Genomic DNA, 24,496 nt, shown 5'->3' on the forward strand with positions numbered 1-24,496 from the left:
CTGTTTTGGATATGGCTTTTTAAATATGTTGGCCCCTTAATGATTTCATTTTTATTGATCAATCTTAGAGTAACTGAGGATAATTTGAGAAATAAATAACAGACAGCATGGTTCATTTCTCTTAATAGCACAGCCAAGATTCAAGTGGAGAGCTGGAGAAGGGAAATTTTATACAGAACAATTCACTGTAAAGTGTGAGCAGATCAAGATAATCTCACTGTTTACTTTTGTCTGTCCCTGAGGCCTGAGTACTTATAGCCAAGAGAATTTATTTGATGAGTTTAGTCCAAGAAACACAACTTTCTGGTCCTCCCAGCAGAGCACAAGCGTTAATTTAACAGTGTCTTGTGCCCTCTGAACACCGATGGCCTTCTGTTCCAAATGAAAAAGTTCATCAGTGAGTTTATCTCCTGATATGTTATTAGCTGGAAATCAAAATTAATAAATTCTGTCCGATTGCCTCCAGTGGAGATAGAAGAGGATAGGATTTTTGGCAGTCAGTTTCCGCTCTGTCATCTGCTTAGTGTTTTTTCTTAATGTGACTCCTAGGGATCTTCTGAACTCAACGCTGCCTGGAATTCTCAGGGCGCAAGATTGAATAGTATTGTATTTCCCCCTACTTCCATAATATCCTTTAAAAATATCTGAAACTTTGCTGCCCAAACAGGAGCAAAGCCACACTGGGCTCTATGACAGGAACCTCAAAAGGAGTGACTGGGGCAAGACAAAGCTGTTGGTCATTAATGCATTTGGTGTTAGGCTTCCTGTGGTTATGAGAGACAGAGACCCGATTCAGACCAGCTTAAGCAAAAAATAGTTGTATGGACAGATGCAACTGGGACATTCACTAATGACCCATGGCCAAGGGCAAAAGGAAAACGTGCTGGGCAGATCACAAGCGTAGCTACCACAGAGCCCGCTGGTGGGAGGCACAGCTTCTCTTCCCTTTGTCTTTCATGAGAAATCTGATGGAGGTGGAACTGGGGAATCGGCTCTGCTGTGGAGACCCTCATGTAAATAGCCTCGGGTTCTTAGGCAAGCACTGAACATCACCAAATACCCTTATACTACTCCTTATACACAGGGGTAACCTGTCCAGTCTCACACATAGGATTGTAAGGACTGCTAAATAGGAAGCAGCGTGAAAGCGCTGTAAAGACACACGACTATTCATTCCATCTGTTATCTGAGTCCTTTTAGACTCAACTCCTTCCAGGAGGGGTGGGTGGAAGAGGAGGCCACAGGAGAAGAGTTGCCTGATCATTGTGGGCAGAGGAATGAAGGTTTTCAAAATCTGTGATCCTACGAAAGGACCTGCTCTTAGTTTTATATTAAGAATCTGTAGGGGACTTCCCTGGTGGTGCAGTGGATAAGACTCCACACTCCCAATGCAGCAGGCTTGGGTTCAATCCCTGGTCAGGGAACTAGATCCCACATGCATGCCACAACTAAGAGTTCACATGCCACAACTAAGAAGCCTGGGAGCTGCAACTAAGGAGCCTGCCTGCCACAACTAAGACCTGGTGCAACCACATAAATACATAAATAAATATTTTAAAAAAAAGAATCTGTGGAATGAGAAGCAAGTGTCTTCTGCACGTGAAGGCTCAGACCCCCTTTATTTTCCCCTCAAATAATTACCCACATCTGGCCATAATGTAAACCCATATCTTCAATTCAGGAAGCTTGTGATTGTCACGTGGCCTTGAAATTTTGCATGATTACAAACTTTTTCCCCCATCTTGTTGGACCAGTCTAGGGCATAGTTTTGTAATAGAGATACAGCAACATTGTTTAAGGCAAGTGAGTGTCAAGAACCTCAGACCCCTTCTATGAAGCCATGCTCACGGGCACTGCCGAAGTGGCAGGGGGATTAGCAGGCACCCCTGTGCATCTTGTGTGATGTTTCCCTTTTGAAAAATTCCAAAGAAACCTCTGGTTCTTTGCCCAGTCTCAGTCTGTTATTCTAGACTCTTTTTCTTGCAGGTTGATTTTCTCCTAGGGGCCCTGAGGGTCTCCTGACAACTTGCTGTGTTCCACCAAGCCCTGACATGCCTGTGCATTGCTGGTTCCCACTGCTGGCAGGTTTCAATTTACTTTCCCAGGACAGAGCTCAGACCCCATGTGAATCAGTAGATGAGAACAGATGCCTAAGAGGAGGAGCCGTCACAGCCCACACGTAGAAAACCTTCTCCACCTTCTCTGAGTGTTTTACACAGAGCCGATTTTCAATGCAGGCACATGAATATAGTACACTACCGGGGTGTAGATGGATGATGCTGTGGGGCGTGAGAGGGATGGAGAAGAAGAGAGAACAAAAGGGAAATGGTCTCAAAGCCATCGATGTTCTGTCGTGGTGTGGCCCGGCCAGCTAAGCCAATGCCTGCAAAGATGTCCTGAGGATTACCGTTATCTGAGCACCCCAGCTGAATTTGCGAATAGAAAATCTTGGTTTCAGAATTTGAATTTTTACTTCCTGTCTTTTTTCTTTTTCACTTAGGGATTGGCTTTTTTTTTTCTTTTTTTAAGTGAAAAACTCTCTCCTCCAACTCAAACATTCCAAGCCCTTATATTTTATAGCCTTTCAAAGTTTTTCTTTTAAACGATAGTCATAATCCCAACCCCCCTTTCTGAGAAGAGAATTTTAAACAGCTTGGTGAACATCCTTCTAAATAGAGAAGTATGGATAAAATTATTTGACAAAATGGAGTTACCTATGTTTTTCTATAATTTATCATAATTTACTTAAACAGTTCACAACTTGTTGGGTGTCTAGAGTGTCCTCATTTTTTCGTAATGTATACGGATGTAGAGCTGGGCACTTAGCTGGAATAAATTAGATATTTTTTAAAAAGAAAAAAAGATTAACAATTATGAAACATAACTAAAGACACATATATGGTTATAAAGTTGTCATATAGTGAAGCAAATTATCAATTTTAAAAAGTACTAAAAATAAAAACTGAAGTGCTCCGGCAGACTTATTACGTAATCAATGATATTATTCCATTATCGTGCTGACCTACTTCTTTGTGGCAACATGACTTGACCATTAATTTTAGACAAAATTAATTCACTCATCTATTCAAGATATATTTATTGAGTTCCTGGCAGAAAATAAAATATAATAAAAGGTCCCCACACTCCCAGAGCTTATGTTCTGAAGAGAGGGAGAGAGAGGGGAAAAAAACAAATAAACAAGTAAATAAATATACAAAAATATCAGATACAGAAATGGTGTGCAGAAAATTAAAATATGGGTGCGTGACAGAGAGTGGAATAGGGTGAGACTCTCCCAGGAAAGGACCGGTATACAGAGAATTGATGATAAACTCATGCCAGCCATGCAAAGACCAGGGGTAAAGACCATTCCAGGGAGAGGGGACAGCTAGTGCCAAAGCCCTGTGGTGGGAGTGAGCTTGGCATGTTTCAGGAAGACAAGGAAGGCCATATACATTTTAGCTCACTAAGGAAGCCAGAAAAGTGGCCCAGGATGAGAAGGGTCCAGGATGTGCCAGTTTTGTCAACCAGGAAAGGAGTTTGCAACTTATTATAGGCACACTTGGAAGGTACCAGAAGGTCTTAGGCCGAGAAGTGACATGATGTTACTCATGTTTTCAAATGAACACTCTAGATGTTCCATGAAGGATGGAGTGCAGGGGGCAAAAATAGACAAATTAGGAGACTGTTGTAGGCCCAGGTGGGAAGTGATAATGGCTGGACCACCCGCCACAGTGCCGGGGAGACCTGGATGAACTTGGGATATGAATTGGACACAGAATGAACAAGACTTGCTGATGGAATGCATGTGAGAGATGTAGGAAGAAAAGAGCCAGTGAAACTATGGAGAATAGTTATTGTGTCTGCCAAGCATTTTTTGGAAAAAGAGCATGTTTGGGCACCTATTATAATATGATGCATAGGGTGAATTTTTTTCTCATAATAATGAGTGCATCCCATTTGTTAAGTACCTACCATGTGCTGGTCACTCTTTTCCTTACTGTGTGCGTAGAGGGAATACAAAGATGTCCATTGAATGAAATTCTCTTCCTTGCACCTCACTTACTAAATTACAAAATGACCCTTGTTTTCCATATGGCCTCTGCCCCTCTGAGGATTGCATTGCCAAGGAAACAGATTGCTGAGCAGAGGCACTGTAGCTAAATCCTATTAAACGTGCAGTAATTCAAACAAAATGCATAAAGCCTACCAGCACTTGGGTTTGGAATGTTGGCTTCCACATGTCCCCCTCCTAACACCTGACTATATGCCTAATAAGGTGCAATGTTTAGATGCCTAATTCTACCCAGAGTTCTGGACTTGTACATTCCTGCCCCAAATCCCTGCTCTGAATGTCAGAATTTTTAATTAATCTCCCCAAATGGTCTTTTCACATAATGAACTCTGCATGCTGCTAGCTTCAAACAGTAGACAAAAAGCAGTTCTTTTCTTTTCCTCAGTCAGATTTTTCCTTTGTAAAACATTCAGCAAAACTGCTTAATTAACTGTATGTGTTCAAATAGAGTTGGAGAGAGTCCAGAACTCAAGATTTCAAAAGTAGACATTGTTTAGAGACCAACGAGTTCAAGTCTGCTTTACACATAAGGAAACTGAGGTTCAGAAAGTTTGATTTATGTGTCCAAGGTCACATGGTATATTTTTTTATTAATTTTTATTGGAGTATAATTGCTTTACAATGTTGTATTATTTTCTGCTGTACAGTAAAGTGAATCAGTTATACAGATACATATATCCACTCTTGAGTAGAGTTCCCTGTGCTATACAGCAGGTTCTCATGAGTTATTTGTTTTATATAGTAGTATATATATGTCAATCCCAATCTCCCAATTTGTCCCACCATCACACAGTGTACTAATGGGCAGTGCCAGGGCCAATGCTCACTTCCCCTGGCTGGTGACCCAATGGTGTCTCTGTTTCAAGGTTGTTCCTCTCACCACCTCTCTCCTAAAAGTCACCCCTGCTACTCCTTCAGTATAAATTCTTCACATCCAACTCTCTTTCACCTACACCCTTTGCAACCCAGTCTCAATCTCTGATCCTTATTGTTCATCGCTATCCTCCCCTTGCCCACGCCTCAAATGCAGCTTCTTACTCCAAGTCCTTCTGATCTTATCATTCACTCCCATCACCACTTCCCAGGCTCATCTATCTCCTTACAAGATCAGTGCATTTACACATCAAACGTGTTTTGCACAAATGGATATTTTTAAACCAGTGCCCATGGGTTTGGCTATAAGGCTGTCCTCACTTCACCCAGTCATTTCAAGAAAGAAAGAAAGAAAAGAAAAAAGAAAGGAAGGAAGACAGGAAGAAAGAAAGAAAGAAGAAGATCCAGTGGAGTGAGAAAAAGGTGTTATTGGAATTAATGTACCATGTATAGATAAAGTATTCTTATTTAGGAAAATTCATTGCTAGGCTTATTGGATATGAAAGACAAGTCCTAGAGGGCATGAGATGCAAGGAATCAAATAGGTAGATTCAACTCTACTGCAGAAAAAATGAGTGCCTCATTGGTGGTGCGAGCAGCTAGAGAAGACAAAGGCCAGAGAGAGCACTAAGAAACACAGCGTCAGCCTGAAACCTGATTTGGCAGAAATGGACAAGACTTTTTAAGAACAAGAAAACACGATATTCAAATATAAGTTCTGCAGTTTATGTTTACCTGGCTGATACCCCTGTGTCTCCAACTAAAGTCACTCAGAGATTTATGTAAAAGGCAATCTTGGGAAAAACAAGAAGTGGTCTCCATCCTGAATTTGGGTTGACACTACAGTAAAGGAGGTGGGGCAAAACCTCAAGGTATAGGATGCAGAACTAAGATTCATTGAAGCTGGAAATTGAACCAGAGGCGATTAGAAGAAATGTAAGCCCTTAAGGGTTTGAATAAATCTTGGGAGACAATTGAGTTTGCATTGGAATTACCATGGGGAGTCCAGGCAAGTTTATCTAGATCTGAAGAGGCATGGGCCCCAAATATATCCAGGCAGTGGGGATAGAAGGAGGAAGAGGCTCTAATTCTTGTCCTCTGGTAGCTCGTAGGAAAGTACATCAGACAGCTAGGTATGGAAATAACTAAGGTACAAGGCAAAAATTGGTTAAAGATAGGAGCTACTCATGTCGACTCATGGTAGGGCACTTAATATACTTCATACAGTAAATGGGAAATGACTCACAATGATATTGTGCCACCTTAGGTTAACCTTTGTCAGATAGACAGTTGGGAAGAGACTGAATTTTTTCCTTGGCCTACTGAATTGGCTATTTGATTAGAAATAGCTGCATTTTTACTTATTTACTTTCATTCTTTCATTGAATAAATATCTATGGAGCATCTCCTTTTTGCCAAGCATTGCAGCAAGTGCTCTGAGTGCAGTGATGGACCACTGTTGAGATATGATTCATTGTCATGGAGCTCAGAGTCTAGAGGAGAAGAGAGGCATCAATCAAAGAATCAGACAAAGGGATATGATATTGTAACTGTGATGGGAGTTATAGGAGAGGTATATGGTACCAAGAGAACATAGAACCAGGGAAACATACCTAGTTAAGGTGCCAGAGGGGGCTTCCCTGAGAAGCTAAGATCTGAATGATGAGTAAGAGTTAACAATAGGCAAAGGCAAATGGGAAATCGTTCCAGACTGAGCAGTTAGTGTGTGCAAGAGTCCTGTGGCATCCATGAACTGAAGCAAGTGTTGTAGGAGCAGGGTGAGCAGGGAAGAGGCATATGGTACAACACACAAGAGCCAGAACACAGGGCTTACAAGTTCCATTCCTCTTACTCATAAAAACAATGAGGGCACTTCTCCGATGGTCCAGTGGTAAAGAATCCACCTTCCAGTGCAGGGGACGTGGGTTCGATCCCTGGTCGGGGAACTAAGTTCCCACATGCCACGGGCCAACTAATCCCATGTGCCACAACTACTGAGCTTGTATGCCTCAGTGAGAGAGCCCACGTGCCACAACAAAGATCCAGCATGCCACAACTAAGACCCGATGCAGCCAAAAATAATTTTTTAAAATTATAATAAATAAATACAATAAAAATAAATGTTAAAAAAAACCAATGAGGAACCATCCAATTGTCTCAAGGAAAATATGATCATATTGAAAGGTTGAAATAATGACGCTGGCTGTACAGGAAAATGGTGCCGAGCGATGGTAATTCCTAAGTAGATATTTTGCACAAGTCTGTGATGGCTTAACCTAAGCTAATGTTAGTAGAGATAGGAAGAACTAGATTTGACAGATATTCTGAAGGTAAATTCAATAGAGTTTGGTGAAAGTTTGGATATAGGAGGATCTTAGTTTGGGTTCACCCAGAAATGAACTCTGAGCCAAAGACTCAACATATTGGAATATATGGGGCACATTGTTATGGGGGTGGGGAAAAGAGACAAAGGAGGGAAGGCAGCCACTAAAAAAGGAGGTATTAAGCCAGTTACTTTAGTGAGCGACGGGACTAGGGCTTAGTTCATTCTGGGAGCCAGGGAAGAATCATGTCTCAGAATTATCCCACTCAAGGGGTAAAGAAGCTGGGCTATTGATACACCAAATTCCACCCGTCATTGGCTGAAGGCTGATGTGGGAGCATTCATTTTCTGGCACTCCCAACCTGCCTGCTACGGATTTAGAAAACGTCTTCAGGAACAGAGATGTGCGAATTGGCTGTTAGAAGTGGTCTGGAGCTCATGGCAATGCTAGGGCCCAAGGGATATGGTTGGGGCACAGACTGAGTGCTGTAGTGGGTAAGGGTGAGCGTCAAAGGCAACTTAGATTTCTGGGTTGAGCTGCCGAGATAAGAAACATTGGAAAATGTTGCATGCCAGACACTACTACCAGACCCTGGGAATGCCCCTGCCTTCATGGAATGTATAGTCTAGCAACTGAGCTAGTTTGTGAGGACACCCAAGGTTGCTCTGCAGGGAACAGGCACATAGACTCTGCCTGCTTTGTCCTAATCTCAAGGGAATTACTGAGGGAATAAATCTGATTAACTGAGTTTAGGCTGTGTGTCAATCCAGGGCAGTGAACAGTTGGCTGTTTCTATGTTACTCCTGAGACAGAGGGGAGAGCTAGCCCTCAAACTGGGTTGTGGTTTCAGAAGCAGCAGGTTTTAGTTTTCTAGGGCTGATATAACAATTGACCATGAACTTGGTGGTTTTAGACAACAGAAGTGCATTCTGTCACAATTCTGGAGGCCAGAAGTCCAAAATCAAGGTACGGTCAGGGCCACATTTCCCCTGAAAGCTTTAGGGAAGGAGGCTGCCTGGTCTCTTCCAGCTTCTGGTGGCTGCTGGTGTTCCTTGGCTTGTGGTAGCATTACTCCAATCTCTTCTCCATCTTCACATGACACTTCTTCCCTGTGTCTCTGTGTCTGTGTGTCTTAAATCTCTCTCTCCTGCCATTTATAAGGACACTAGTCATTGGATTTATGGTCCCCCCTAAATCCAGGATGATCTCATTTCAAGATCCTTAATTACATCTGCAATAAAGTCACCTTCACGGGTACTGGGGGGTAGGACTTGAGTATGTCTTTTGGGGGCCCCTATTCAATTCACTACAGAGGGCTGAGATCGGTATATGTTTACAACAGGTTAGGAGTTCTAGCAAAACTATCTTCAGTTTATCATCTGGTCTGATGTTAAGCCATATGGATTTATAGTCAGAAAAAAAAATGTAGGCAACTTCTCAGAATGCTTTATGGGATCCATGGGATGTAGCAGATTTAGAAGAAAAACTCCAGGTTGGTGGAAGGACATGAAATGAGCCCAGAGCAGAATCTGTTCACAAATTAATAAAGAAAGAGAAATGAACTAAGAAGGTAGAACAAAATCACCAGAAGAAAAACTTCAAGTTCTACATGGGAAGTAAGTGAAAAAGAAAAAGTGGAAACAGAGGTACCATTGACAATCATGATGAAGTAAGGAACAAAAGCTCAAACATATAAAATGAAAAAAATGAGGGAAGTTATAGTCAAGGAAATATCAAACCAAGCCTACATCTAGAAAATAAAAATTTATGCACTTGAATATGAGACCTTTAAAAAGGATCTTTAAGTTGCTTTGGGAAATATTTCTTCTTCTTCTAGTTGTTTCTAATGGAATGTCTGACATGACAACTACTACCTACGTCAAAGACATTTCCACCAATTATTGTCCAACTAACCTTTAAACTCTAACTTCTTGGGCTTACTCCTCAGCCTGCATGTGGGTCAAAATAGTTCCTGGGCATCTATCATCTTCTGGCATGGTTCAGATTCTTTGGAAAATCTAATGGACTTAGCTCAGCTATTTAAGTAGACCACACAAGTCATGGATTACTGGCCATCAAATTAGATGCTACCTTTGGGTTGACCATGGACCCTTGGTCCGTTCACCAGAGGCCAGGGGAAGTCAGACAGAGGGGGTCTCATGGTTTGAGGATCTGTTCCTTCCAGGGTCATGGCTGGAATAAGCAGAAAGATATACATATATTAAACAGGTACGCAAAGGGGTGAGAGGAAGCAGTGTCCGAGCTATGAAATAGGGGTGGTTGGAGGAGGTGGCATAGAGGACTTGACTCTTAAGTCTGAGTGGTGTGCAACCATGGGAAGGCAGAGGGAGGTGGCTGAGTGATGCTGGGAGGGCAGGCAGGATTTCTGAATGGAGTCTATACACAGCCCCTAGGAGGGACCCCAATATGCCACATCAAAGACAGCTGGACCAGGGGCTGATGATGGCAGCAATTTTTATCAAAACTTTGTGCCAGTCTCAGGTAAGAAAGCAACTGGAAATAAGAAAAAGACTTGAATTATATCTATTCATCTTGTCTAAAGGGTGGAGGAACATTTCCCCGTCTCATTTCTTTAACCGGAAAGCTGGCACCATGAAAGGGGTGGTTAAATGAGCAAGGATGCCAGCACTCTCATTTATTTATTGGTATGTTCCATTTTAATTAAAATCATCGTAGCTAATCACTCGTTTCACTGTGTGCAACACCAGCTGAATAAGCTGGAGGACATGACAAAGGCAAACATAAACTCTGCTCTCGCCCAATTTATTTAGTTTTGCTTTCCCTTTCCCACGTGGTAATTCAAGGGAAACATAAAGTTAACCTTCTATTCTTGCCTCTGTCCCTAGGAAATGAGTCTTATGTTGAGTCAGTGGATGTAGTAGAAAGAATTATGGGCTTTGAAATTCATACCTGTGCATTTGGATGCTGGCTCTGTGACCGTGGGCAAATACTGAACTTCTCTGACCCTCAAATTTTCGTACCTAAAAATGGGAATTATCATAGTACTCACTGCAGAGAGTTGGTGGAGGGTTAAATGAAATAATCAAAGTGAAGGGCCAGGTATATAACAGGTGCTTAATAAGAATAGTCCCCATCGTCACCACCACCATCCCGTTCACCTGGGTAGCATCTCCTTACCCATCAAAGCTCAGCTCAGCCGCCACTTCTTCTGGGATGGCTTCCCTGAGTCTCAAATCTTGTCCCTCCTCTCTGTGACTGTGTGTTTATTCCCATTATATGACTGTGTTTGAGTTTTCCATTTACTTGGGTGACCAGCTGGTGCACACATCCCATCAATAAGCAATTGTGTTTTTTTAAACTGAAATGAAAATAGTATTTTTCTAGTATATAGTGTATTTTCAAACGGCTACCAAGTTAGGAGGACATAAACACTTGTTAACTTGTTTGCCTATAATAACATAACAAACCAAATTATTACGTGTTTCCTTTGGCCTGGATGTACTGTGAAAAAATTACTGAGATGCCAAGGGTACTCGTTGTGAACCAAGAAAATTCAGGAACTTCTGGTGTAGGAAAATGATAATATTCAGAACTAGAGAAATAGCAATGCTTATTATTATGGTTGTAATATAATGTCACGGTTATAATAATGCCATAATTACTAACAGTAGTACTGCTACTGTTTCCCAGGCATTATTCTGAGCATTTGGGTGAGCTTTAAGTAAAGGAGTCACATGTACTAACTCTTTTAATCCCATCAATAGCCCTAAAATAGTTTCTCTACCCCATGTTACAGAAGAGGAAACTAAGGCCTATAGAGAATGAGTAACTTGCTAAAGGTCGCCGAAAGGACTGATACTGGAGCTGGGATTCAAATCTAGGCATCCTGACTTCTAGACTCAGACTTAAGCACCTGCTTACCAAGGCCACAGGGATGCAAAGAAGGAGACAGAATTGAGATGCCTGGCTGGCAGAATCCACAGACCTTACAGATTTTAAGGACTGGAGGCAGTAGCTGTTTGGGCATGTTTGTCCAGCCCCCTCCATCTTCAGCAATGCTCCCACCCAGAGCCTGCTGACTCAGGGGACTTAGGGAGACACATGCAATTGTGGCCCCAACTCTGACCCCTGCCCTTGAACATGTCTGTAGGTTCCTAGAAACCTGCCAGGTTACCCAAGCGAGGCCAAATGGAGTTTCCTCTGAGGAATTAGGGACTGAAGCACTGTTTCTGTTGTTTTTCTCTGTCTGTATCAATAAACTCAGTAGGATGGTTATTGTCATAATAACGACAGGATGCAGAAGTAAAGGTTCACATCCTCTTGCTTTTGAGGTAGGGGTTGATCCCCATCGCTGTGTTCCTTGAGACTGATTTTTTCAGTGGTTTTGTATATTCCGTGAGATCAGTACTCTGCCAATAACTTCTTTTATTTGAGCCAGACTTCCTAGATGTCTGTCCCTGTAACAGGCTATTTAACACCACTAAAAGGGGGGTGGAGGCAATACCTCCATCACTGAGCCCCTTAAAGTGGGTGGCCATGGGCGTCATTCAGAGTGTAGACTTCAGCTGGGCCACCTCCTCTTAGAAACCAGGCAGGTCTGTGGCGTTCGCATAAACAAACAGTTCAGAAGGGTGGCTTTCCACACTGCCAGAGAGGTCAGCCATCTACCCGGCAATTACACCGCTGTCAGATTGTAAATACACATTTGCAAATGCCTCCAAAATTGTTCAGAAACAGTTCAGGCCTGTTCACGCAGGGCTAGTTACAGAATGTTAATGGAGAAGCTCACCCACCATCTGCTTTCGTGGTTGGAGCCAGATTTGCGCCATTTCAACGTTTATGGGTATAAAGCAGCAGATCAAATGTTTTCCTCTGCCAGCACTCGGAAAATCAAAACTCAGTAGCAATGGACAGTTGCATGGCTGACTGATGAGTTTACTGTGGGCATCCCATTTTCAGCTACAACACAGTCTTATTAAAAATGGTCTGGCTTTCTAAAAATCTAATAATACTCAGGAAAATGGGAAAGTGCCATCATACAATTGAGGTTATGTGGCTTTATTCAAGACCCCCCCACACCTTGCCCCTGATCTGGTGCAGGATGGCTGATACCATAATTAAACGAAGAAATCCCTGCTAACTCTAAAGCATGATATATGGTGATGCCCATGTAAGATGTGGTAGATTTCAAGGCATGCGATTCAGAATGTTTGTCTCTTTGGCTTTTGATGTGGGGATTGTGCTTGAAATCAGTGTTTTTCTGCTATCATATTAAGACAGATAATGTTCTCTCTCCTGATTGCAGGCCTCTCATATTCCTTCATTTCAGTTATTTTGGATGATGACTGCCAAACCCCACCAATACCTAAAGTTGTCCTGTGCATGTCCCAGAACTCAAATGTTAAATGCAGATCATCCTGAATTCTAATTGCTGGCAACACCTCAAGTTTGGGTGAATATCCATCCAACCATTTTCAAGTGTTATGGTGTATTATTAGGGCTATAGCTCTGCTGTAACAAACTGACCCCAAATTACAGTGGCAGAAATGACAGAATTTTATTTTTCTCCCATGTAACAGTCCCAAGTGAATAGTCCAGGATGGTGGGTTGCTTTGCTCCACAGACTCATTCAGAGATCCAAGCTCTTACCATCTTCTGGCTCTAACTTTCCTGCAGGAATTGTCTTCATCTGTGTAGTCAAGGCTGGGATGCAGATAAATCATGGAAAAGGGAAAGAGAATCCAGGGAATCTGGCTTGTCCCCTAAATTGGAGATGACTGCAAGAACGATTTGCACTCATATCCCACTGGCTTAAGTTAAATTTCAGAGCTACATTGAACTGCACCAGAATTTAAGTAATGCTGTTTCTACCTGGGCAGCTATGGGCTCAGATTCTACTCTATTGCCAGATAAGAAAAGGAGGATGGATTCTGATGGCTAGTCAGAAGTTTGTCACATGTAACGACAGACAGAGGTATTACCTCCTACAAACAAGATGAATGCCACAAGATCATACATTTAAAAAATATTTATTAAGTGCCTACTATGTGCCTGATCCTTTTTCTTACATGTGTAAGGAAAGCATTGTTAAATATACTGTGGGTGAAATTATGCAACAGTATAAACACATTTTTCTACTTAAAAAAATGTTTTTTAAATTTTTATTTACTTATTTGGTTGCACCAGGTCTTAGTTGTGGCAGATGGGCTTCTTAGTTGTGGCACGTGAACTCTTAGTTGCATCATGCATGTGGGATCTAGTTCCCTGACCAGGGATCAAACCCAGGCCCCCAGCATTGGGAGTGTGGAGTCTTATCCACTGCACCACCAGGCAAGTCCCCATTTTTTTACTTTTGAAAGACTTTTGCTTTTTCAGATAATAGAGGGGAACTGGAAAAAAGCCAAGGGTTTTACCTTCATATTGCAGGAAACATATTCGTACCTATCAAATTCCAACAGCTGGCATTATTGTTGTTCTGTGGATAAGCCCACACAAACACCGCTTAGAGTTATTGGGGTGTTGGTCTCATAAATCATAACTTGCTTATAGCATGTTTATGAAGCTTCAGTAAAGACTCTTCAGAGGATGACATCAGATCGTTGAGATTAAATTCAACCTCAAAGGAGGGTTTTTTCCCCAAAATAATTAAGGCAACAAACAAGGCACATTTTGCAGTCATTCCCCGGATATGATAAGTCACACCATCTTCAGGGTTCGTGTACTCAAAGCAGTGAATAATAATATGATGACCAGAGCGTGTCAGGTGATTCTGCTGGTAGACGCTGGGATGCAGGAAATATTCCAGAGGCACCAGGAACACATTCTTAACTTCATCGGGGTTAGGCTTGGCCTGGAAGTTGGAGTCTATAAATCCTACAACAGGGGTTATCAATGTATCTCTCTGAAAGCAAAACACAAAAGATACAAATTGAGAAGTGAAGACATACTGTTTCAAAAAAAGCATGGTTAAAAGCATGCCACTTCTACATAAGCTAAGCTCACAGGCCAAAGCAGTCAGTTACATAAAACTTGCTCCATGAGTAAACTTTATGTCCCCCTAAATGGGAGTGGTCTCTGCCCATGAGTCTGGAAATGCTATTTTTGGGGAACATAAATTGGTACAATCTTTTGGAACAGAGATTTAGTAATATTATAAAAATGTGCTCCCTTTGGCCCTGAAATTGCATTTGTGTGAGTACACCTGTATGATAAATTCCTACCAGTGAGAAAAGATAAACGTACAAGACTGAAGCATTATTTGCAGTAGTCCCAAACTAAAGTTATCACTGCTCAATGGATGGATATTTAGGGTAGATCAATTACAACTATATCCATATAATGGGGTACTATGCAGCCCTTAAAAAGAATGTGATAAGACACCTTTCCTTATCAGTATAGACATGTGCCATCTTATCAATAGAAAAGTGACATCATATTAATTGTGGCATATTCCCATTTATGGAAAATTTTATATATATATACTGTTTTACATAACATGTTTATAAGTGGGGGGGATTTCTATTTAAAACCACTACTGTGATGAAATGAATGTAGGGTGCTGTTAACTGAAAGATTCTACTGAAAATCTTGAGGGGAGGCCTGGAGTTTAGTGTAGGAGCTGATAAAGGCTGCATGACCTTGAATTAGAAAGTGAGAAGAATCAGGAATTCCTGGGAGAACTCCTAAGAGGAAGTGGGTGGGAAAATCCAGGGATACATTGTGAGGCTGGGGTTCTATAGGAGGATAAACAGTCCTGTGGAAAATTCTGAGGAAGGACAGCCAAAGCATGTTTAATTTAAGAACAGTGATGACTGGGACTTCCCTGGCGGTCCAGTGGTTAAGACTCCACGCTCTCAATGCAGGGGGCACGGGTTCGATCCCTGGTCGGGGAACTAAGATCCCACATGCCGCATGGTGCAGCCAAAAAAAAAAAAGAACAGTGATGACTCAGACCATTAACCAAATTAACGATGAAAGTCAACATTTGGACCAGGAGTGGAGGATGGGAGCACAGACTTTAGACATCCTTAGGGTGGGAAATCTGGGGTCATGAGTTGCCAGAGGCCAGAGGCTTTGTTCCAGCAGCAGCCCTCACTGTGCCTGGCCCTGTGTGAAGGCTCAGCCTCTTCTGTCCCAGGGTTCCCCAAAGGCGGCCTCTGCAATGCAGACTCAGATGCAAGTGATTTCTTAAGGAAGTGCTCCCAGGAGAAAGTGGTGAGGAAGGGAGCGGGGAAGAAAGACGGGTATCGGGGAAGCCAGGCAAGGATGCTGTGGGGACCTGTGGGGTGTAAAGTACACCTTCGAGTCTGTCCCACGAGGTGAGGGGGCTGGGCTTTCATGCCGCTCAGTCATTGGCTGAGGACTGCCCGGCTGGAAGTAAATCAAGGCAGTGCTGCCTCTCTGTGCATCAGGGGAGGCGGTTCCAGTAGTCCAAGGGCACGGGTCTTGGAAGAAAGCTGCTGGTGTGTGTATCAGAAACACGGCCTAAAAGGACTAAGAAGGCATATGGACGGAGCCTGGAGTATCGCTCAGCACGCATCCGTGGCTGCTATTTCCATTCAAAGACCATAACCTTCTCTAGAATCCAACACCCTCCCCCTGATTCTTCACAACAAGCTGCCCACGAGGAAGCTTGAACAATGGCAACTGGACAAGAAAAACTTGCCCAAGGTCACGTCCAGCTAACACTTGGCAGAAACCAGGATTCGACCACGGGCCTGCTGCCCACACACTCAATTCTATCAAACACGTGTCACCATATCTCCAAGATGGCACACCAGCGGGTGGCTTAAATACGACGGTGGAGAGTTCCCAGCTGCAGCTCAGATTTCATCCCCTCCCGAGGACTGAGGGCCACACTTGTTAGACAGGTGCGTGAACAGTGACTTTGCATGGCAGTGCCGGCCCTTAAATTGGCATGTCAGAGTCTGAGGAAATTGGTGGGGAAAAAAAAATCAAAGCCTCAAAAGGAGATCATGGTTTAAGACAATGTTTCAGGTGCAGAGTCAGGCACATTGAATATGGTTCAAGCTTAGAAGAGTAAGAGAGACTGTGCGAATCTGTGGATGAAGCAGCATCTCTGGACATCCGGTCTCTAGAAACACAGGTGTCTGAATTGGCAGGGGAAAAGAAGGTGGTGCATGGCAGACATCCTAGGACCCATAAAACTCTGAATTTGGCCATTTGCTGCGTTGAAATGCCATGGAGACAGGCTTCTGCTGTGGACAATAGGGTGAGGCAGGCTTTAGGGCCCCTGGAAGAAGCTGCAGGCTATGAGAAACATCCCCGGAAGTCAGGATACACCACTGAAATGTTACAGGAATTGGGCCTTTGGGAGGCAAAGAAAAGGATCGAGACTGGCAGGCATGGGCCACGTACAGAGAAACAGGAGAATGGTCCCCAAGGCCCTTGCTTAGAGAAGTTCATACGTGTACGACAAAAGGACAAGCAGGTTGGGGGCTGGAAGGCGTGGGAGGGTTAACACCGGGTGTGGGTAAAAGCCAATGACACCTCAAAACATCTCCAGGCATTGCCCTGTGTTCCCTGGGGGACAAAATTACCCCCAGTTAAGAACCACTGGATTAGATTAGGCTTCTAAGCATTAAATAAATGGCATTTTGGTAGCACATTTAAAAGATCTGCAAGGTCCAAAAAACAAAATGACTCTCACTAGCGCTTCTAAACACTGTACACCTTTCTTGAAAGCCTTTGTTCATTCTAATTTCTCGTTGATGTGATCAGCATTATATCACGAGCAGGTCATCTTAGAAACCTCCTTCTCCGGGAGCGTCTGGTCCACTATCTCCTGAAGACCCATAAACACCTGTGAACACTGTTGTATCCTATCCCCTCAAGGGCAGAACTCAGTAGCTCCTGGGGACCTTAGAAATGGAGTTACTCTTACTTTGGGAACTTAAAACCATTATGCGTTTTGTCAAGAGTTCTAAAATCAATCCCTAAGATGTGCTGGGGGGTTTGCAGACATCCTCTGAAAAGGGCTCCCGGTAGGAAACATAGTTGAAGAGGAAGTAATGGACACGTATCTTGTCCTAATCCCATGTTCCTTTTCTCTGTCTCATTTCTTTTTCATCGAGGATGCATTTATTGCCATTAGCTTCTTCCAAACTAAATCTCCCTTGAGTGGTGACCTTTCTATTTTTAAAATGGACCCAACTAAGACATATCTCAGCACCACCAATCTTCACAAAGGGTGATCTGGTTTTCTAATTTTTAGGTATCAGTGGGATTCTTCCTTTGACATAAAAATTCACCTGGAAGCCCGATACTATTTAAAACATAAAAAAATTTACACCTACCTCTGATATGTGATGAGTGCAGTTCACCTCTGTGATATTCTTCCCTCAAGCCCATAACCTTAGCTTAACCAGGAGAAAAATATTGGATAAACCCCAACTGAGGAGCATTCTAGAACATACCTGACCAGTACACCTCAAAAGTGTCAAGGTCATGAAAATAATGGAAGGCTAAGAAACTGTCACAGATCAGAGAATAAGGAGACATGACAACCAAGCACAACATGGTGTCCTGGATCTCATCCAGGACAGAAAGGAGGACATTAGTAGAAAAACTAGTAAAAGACAAGAGTGGAGTTTAGGTAATGGTAATGTACTAACATTGGTTTCTTAGTTGTCACCAATGTACCACAGTGACATCCGATGTCAATAAGGGGGGGACCCGTGTATGGGTATGCGAGAACTCTCTGTGATATCTTTGTGACTTTTCCGTAAATCTGTAACTATTCTAAAATTAAAAGTTTATATGAATAATATTACACTGATAAAACAACGCTGTTATCCAACTTCAAATTTACTCCTTCTAAAGTCAATTAGTATTTACTTCTTCTAAAGTCAATTAGTACAACAACGAAATTGTTGTGTTCAGTTCATATGAAATAAGGTCTGGCTATCTCAGCCCCAGGATTCATTTTGTTGTTATGTTTGTTTGTTTGTTTGGTATATACTATCAAGGAAATCCTGCTTCACACAGAAATGCAGTTACAAGTAGTAACTGTTTTTAAACAGCTTCCCTAGTGATCTCAGGATACTGCTCAGTTAATGTGACATGGAGAAACTTGGTTCCACGGTATGTGCAAAAATGAGTATCCTTAGGGCAAAAGTGATACCCTGGTGGCCTCCGAGGGGCTGAAATTTGGTATGCTCAAGTGTGTATTATTGTTTCAAGAGAATTCTCAAAATAAATGCACACTGGAGAAAACTAAATGTGAACTGAATGTTAATGAAACAATTCTGAGCCATCTGCAGGGTTCCACAGCACCTGGTTTGAAAACCACTGATGGAGTTCAGCCCTTTCATTTCTGGATGGGGAAGGAGGGGCCCATACAGGAAAGGGGGCTTGCCTAAGGCCTCTTAGCTCACAAGGGGCAAAGTCCACACATGAACCAGGCTCTTGACTCGGTACAGCACTCTTGAGGGCCCTGTTTGGCCAAACATGGAATCCTAAAGATATCCACTGTGTGCTCATGAGAGTCTAAGAAACCCAGTTCCATCCCAAGCCTTACGTCAAACAGCACTGGTACCAGGCGGCAGACGACCTCCACCTGATGAGGGTGCAGCCCCACTTCCTCCTGGGCTTCCCGGAGAGCCGTGGCCACGTCGTCCGCATCTGTAGGTTCGCACTTGCCTCCAGGAAAGCAGACCTCTCCAGGTGACCTCCTCAGCTGGATATGGAGGGAAAAGAGCTGCAGTGTGGGAATCCAAGTTTGGTGCCGTTCACTCATTCAACAAGTATGCACTGAATTTCTGTCTTGTGCCAGAGACCATTCCCACACTCGTGGTAACAAGTGGGAATAAGACCAAAAAGAAAAGTTTGGTTTTTTTTTTTGAATCCTTTTAAAAAATGAACTTGGAGAACTACCCTCACTTCTGATTTTTCTCTCCTTGCCCTCCAAAGATACCATACACACACAAACAGATTTACATGGATGAGGAAAAAAAGTGGAACAAAAGGAGAACGAAAAGAGCAATGTCCTCAGTAACCTTTACTGAGTGCTTACCGTGTTCTGGGCATGCTGCTTTACGTGGAGTTCTTTTCACTGAGTCCGCAGCACAGCTCTATAAGTGACTATTTTTTAAAGTGTTTGTTTAATTGAAGTCAAATTCACATAATATGAAATTAACCCTTAAGAGAAAAAATTTTAATATGCTTTTTCATTGGAGTATAGTTGATTTACAATGTTGTGTTAGTTTCTGGTATACAGCAAAGTGATTCAGCTATATATATAGATACATATATTCTGAGATACAGATATATATTCTGATATCTATATCTATATATATCAGATATCTATATATATCAGATATCTATATCTATATATATCAGATATATATCTCTATCATCTATCTGCCTATCTATCATCTAACATCTATCTGTCTATCATCTATCTGCCTATCTATCATCTATCCTTCTATCATCTACCTATCATCTATCTATCATCTATATATCTAACATCTATCTATCTGTCTATCAGCTATCTGTAATCTATCTATAATCTATCATCTATCTATCATCTATCTATCATCACCTATCATCTGTCTATCGTCTATCTATCATCTATGTATGTATGTATCTATCTATCATCTGTCTACTTATCTATCATCTATCTGCCTGCCTATCTATCATCTATCTATCATCTATCTGTCTATCATCTATCTATCATCTACCTGTCTATCTATCATCTATCAGTCTGTCTGTCTATCTATCATCAATCTATCACCATCGATCATCTGTCTGTCTGTCTCCTGGGGCCCTGCTTATATGAGACTCCAGGGAGGGACACAGCTCCAGTAATGCCTCAGGGAATTTCTTACTCCCACAGCCAAATAGGGCCTAAAGTCAGATGTAATTAGATTGAAATACTTCTTTGAAAAAAAATGTGACCTTTTCACAGAAAAGGTCTGTGAAATTTATGGTCTAAGATGATTCTTACGTAACAATCAACAGGCAAAGCAACTCCGAGTGAAACCGAGACCCATTTTGGGGTTCTCTAGATTTTCTACACTACTGTCTGTCTGTCTGATAATATTAAGAATATATTTAAGTGCTTCTCTGGTGATTTTGGCAGAGCTGGGAACAGACCCTGGTCCCTGCTTCCCACTGAGTACCTCCCTTTGGAACTTGGATTTTCATCACCTCATGTGTTTATGTCATTGTTGCCAGACCCAGACCACAGAGAATCCACATGTCTAATCCCAAACCCAAAAAACTTCAGCTGATTCCTCAGCTTCCCCCTGACCGCACCCAAGGGGTATTTCTTATTCTGCTTACAAAGCCTATTTTCTCATTATTGTGGCTTGTTTTCTTTTTTTACTAGGATAACTTTGAAATGACTGTTTTCCCCAACTTTTCCTCAGAAGTACTCCCAATAGCAAGGGAGAGTGACAGTACCCAGGGGTGTACCCAAGGGAACTCCATTCCCAAGCCCAACATTTCTTTAAAGTGGAACGATTTATCGTAAAAACTCAGGCCACATCTGCTAATGACACTAATGGTGACAGCTGAGACTTACTGAATCCTTGCCAAGTGCCAGCGCTGTTTTAGGTGCTTTACATTTGTTACCCTGTAAAGCCCTCACAGCAGCCCTATGATGCAGGTACTAATAGCTTGTCCTCATTTTGCAAGTGAAAACATTACAGCACAGAGAGGGTAATTAATTAGGACAAAGTCACACAGTTTCAACAAGACTCTGCATTTGAACATAGGCAGCCAGCTTAGGGCCCAGGCTGTCAACTTTAGTGCTCTAGAATTTTCACATTATACCTGGGGTGGGAGTAGTCTAAAACAGTGGCTCTCAGTGGGGGCAATTTTATCCCCTCCCCATCCCTGCTGAAACAGTAGGCAATGTCTGGAGACATTGGTGGTTGTCACAAAAGTGTGTGTGAGTGTGTGTGTCTGTCTGTGTGTGTGTTACTGGCATGTAGTGGGTAGAGGCCAGGGACGTTGTTAAACATCCTATAATGCACAGGCCAACTCCACCAACAAAGAATTATCCAGCCCAAATGCCAGTGGCTGGATAAGAAACCCTGGCCTAAAAGTATTTTAAATTACTTGCTAGCTAAATTACTTATTTTACTTTCCAAAACTTCTCCAAAACAGCCCTGTTATCCTGTGGCTTCATGTACTTCTCGAACATCACAATTTTGAGAGTACAGGTGAGAATCTAGAACCTCAAAATATGTGCCAGTGACAGCATTTCATGGGGTTTTCACATGTCCTGAGACTTTAATGGAAGGAGCCTTTTTGTCACCTACCTTCTCTGACCGAAGGGTGAACAACAGGTAGAGTTTTCCTTCTTTAGCCAACAATGGTAAAAGGATGGAACATTTGTTAGACAACAAGTGAGAATATTTGGTCCCAACGTCATGTTTTCTTAAGCGGGCCTTAGCGTCATCTATCAAACTGTTTCTAAAATGGAAACAAACCAAACAGTTTAGTAACCAGAGTTATGATGTCATACAGAGTGAAGTAAGTCATTAAAAAAATATCGTATATTAACGCATATATGTGGAATCTAGAAAAATGGTACAGATGAATCTATTTGCAGGGCAGGCATAGAGGCAGACATAGAAAATGGATGTGTGGACACAGCATGGGAAGGGGGGTGTGGGACAAACTGGGAGATTAGGACTGACAAATATACACTACCATGTGTAAAACTGCTAGCTAGTGGGAACCTGCTGTGTAGCACAGGGAGCTCAGCCCGGTGCTCTGTGATGACCTAGATGGGTGGGATGGGGGGTGGAGAGGGAGGCTGAAGAGGGAGGGGATATGGGGATATACGTATACATATAGCTGATTCACTTCACTGTACAGCAGAAACTAACACAATATTGTAAAGCATCTATAGTCCTAAAAAAAAAAAAAAAGTTCCGAATCCTGAAGCAGTGTCTCTGCTCCGTTGTGTGTCCTGGCATTTACCGTTTCTGAGTCTCATGTACTTTTTAATAACACGGCAGCAGTACTAATACCCAAATCACGTGACTGTGGGCAAGCCAAAATGAGGCAAAAAACTACTACGAACACAGTTCCGTACCTGAGTTCACTTTAAAAGCTAAATGAATTTTAAATGATGGTAAATATTCTTTCAACAGTGCAGTAGCTCAATGTTGACATCCATAATAATATTCAGGAAGACAGGTTTGCAGAGCAAGTCACTGTAAGGTTAGACCATCGTAAGGTTAAGGACTTTCTCTTAACCTGGCCCTTATGTCACATTATCAAACCCTTGTCTTCAAATGCCTTGTAACAGTGGTTCCCAAACTTAAGCAGCAACAGAATCACCCAGAGGTCTTGTTACAACATAGATTGCTGGGTCTACCTGTGACTTAGTAAAAGCCAAGTATTTAGATTTATAAGCACAAATGATGCCCTGAATCCATAACTATGGGTCTGTTTTGGTCCTTTTGACAGGTGTATTTTATTGCTGGTTTGTGAAGTGGGTTAAATAGTGTCCCCTCCCCCCAAAAAACATTATTTGAAAACAGGATGGTATTTGGAAACAGGATCTTTGCAGATGTAGTTAGGGAAGGATTTCGAGAGGAAATCATCCTGGATTAGGGTGGGCCCTAAATCCAATAACTGGTGTCCTTATAAGAAGAGGACACGACACAGAGAGACACATATATGAGGAAGAAGGTCTGAAGATGAGGCAGAAATTGGAGTGATGGTGCCACAAGCCAAGGAATGCCTGGGGCCACCAGAAGCTGAAACAGGCAGGGAGGTTCCTTCCCTAGAGCCTTCAGAGGGAGCATGGCCTTGCTGACTCCTTGATTTTGAGCTTCTAGCCTCAGAACTGTGGAAGAATACATTTCTGTTGTTTTAAGCCATCCAGTTTGGGATACTTTGTTATGGCAGCCCTAGAAACTAACAGTTTGATTTTAACTTTTCTATGGTTAAGGCAGTTTTGCATAAGGGGCAAAATCGGGTATTTAAGTGAGGCAGAACTGGTTTCAAAGTGTTAGGAACGACCTCTCTAAGCCCCCCTTTCCTCATCTGTGACATGCTGAAGATATTTGTGATGATTAAATGACATGGTTCTGTGGCTGACACTCAGGGCCCAAGGAATGGTAACATGTTATCACAAATGTCTCAGTCCTTAGGCAGTTGTTGCCAGAGATGTTTGCTATTTTTGCTTCTTTCTACGAGGCAGAATGCTCAGTAATGTGGTTGGGTAACAGCAGTGGATGTCAAAAGCGACCACATGGCCTGAAAAGAGAAACGGAATGCTGGCACTGGAGGGGACTCCAGAGCGCATCCCGTGCACACAGGCCCGCGTCCAGAAACGGACACTGTCCCTACCGGGAATGCGAGGGACTACTTAAAAGTGTGGCTTTTAAGAGGCGCCCAGAACTGACCAGAGGGACCAGCAGAAGCAAGTCTGCAAAAACGTTCCCATTAGGGGGCTGGTCCTTGGGGTAATCGCTATAAAAACACCAACAGTAGCATCCACCCCATTCTGGACATGGGTTATCTCACCTTCTTCCCATGCTTTTCTCATTAAGGTGAAAACACGATCACGTCCTGGCTCAGGGCGGTTACGTAACTGAGACCCAAGATCCCGACCTTGAACCCAGAGCTGCCTGGCGCGGCCTCGCAGTCCCTGAGGTCGGACTCTGGAGACCGGGTGAGCGGAAGAAGAAAGTCCTTGGAGGAGGGGTGTGCACCCACGATAGCCACAAACGGCTCTGTCTTTGGCGGGAGAAGCTGCGAAGGCCCAGGGACCCTGCGAGCGGCCAAGAGAGGTGAGCGCCCCGGAGAGCGGGCTCGGAGGGTGGGCAAGCGGGCTCAGCAAAAAGTAGCCAAAAGGCGCCGGTCATACGTGGCCAGCGATCTGTTCGGCCTCGCCGCGAGCAAGGCCGGGCCAGGCAGGGCTCGGGGTGCCAGGGCCGGGGAGGCTTTACCTGACTGGCTCCTGGGGAGGACAGGATCGCCACATCGTCCCCGGGAAAGTTTGTTTCCGGTAACTCCTACCCGGGCGGGCGGGGGAGAAAAACAAATCGCCCGGACGGGCATGCGCAGAGCAGCTCTGGGCCTGGGGCAGGGAGAGAAGCGGGGCCTGGGGACGGATATGGGGCGGGGCCTGTGGCCGGAGGCGGGGATGGAGCGGGTTCTAGGGTCAGAAGCAGGACTGAGCAGAGAGCCGTAGGCGGAGGATCGGGGCGGGGCGAGACGTGAGGGCGGGGCTAGTGGGGCTTAAAAGCCGCGC

At 43.2% G+C, this 24,496-nt stretch overlaps 1 protein-coding gene across 2 annotated transcripts; it reads right to left on the reverse strand.

The window, feature by feature from the left end:
• Positions 1-12,799: 12,799 nt before the first annotated feature.
• Positions 12,800-24,256, reverse strand: NUDT7 (nudix hydrolase 7). Of its 2 annotated transcripts, none has more exons than XM_081215567.1 (4): positions 24,192-24,256; positions 21,543-21,696; positions 18,794-18,952; positions 12,800-14,155 (listed from the first exon to the last, which is right to left on the reverse strand). In XM_081215567.1, the coding sequence occupies exons 1-4, from the start codon at positions 24,224-24,226 to the stop codon at positions 13,787-13,789; spliced, it is 717 nt and encodes a 238-aa protein (XP_081071693.1). In that variant the 5' UTR covers positions 24,227-24,256; the 3' UTR covers positions 12,800-13,786. The 2 variants fall into 2 exon arrangements, with proteins under 2 accessions (XP_081071693.1, XP_081071694.1); XM_081215568.1 differs by lacking the exon at positions 24,192-24,256 and adding an exon at positions 23,767-23,910.
• Between the last annotated feature and the right edge of the window lie 240 nt (positions 24,257-24,496).

Source organism: Mesoplodon bidens (assembly GCF_964165515.1).
Source record: "Mesoplodon bidens genome assembly, chromosome: 18".
NCBI lineage: Eukaryota > Metazoa > Chordata > Mammalia > Artiodactyla > Ziphiidae > Mesoplodon > Mesoplodon bidens.

Bases quoted from the DNA above. Each gene is read 5' to 3' on its own strand.
- NUDT7 (XM_081215567.1), bottom strand. From the start codon at position 24,226: ATGTGGCGATCCTGTCCTCCCCAGGAGCCAGTCAG. The intron at 21,697-24,191 runs GTAAAGCCTCCC...TTTCCATTTTAG, and splicing joins CCTCCCCAGGAGCCAGTCAG to AAACAGTTTGATAGATGACG. The intron at 14,156-18,793 runs GTAAGGCTTGGG...TTTTGCTTTCAG, and splicing joins TGGTACCAGTGCTGTTTGAC to AGAGATACATTGATAACCCC.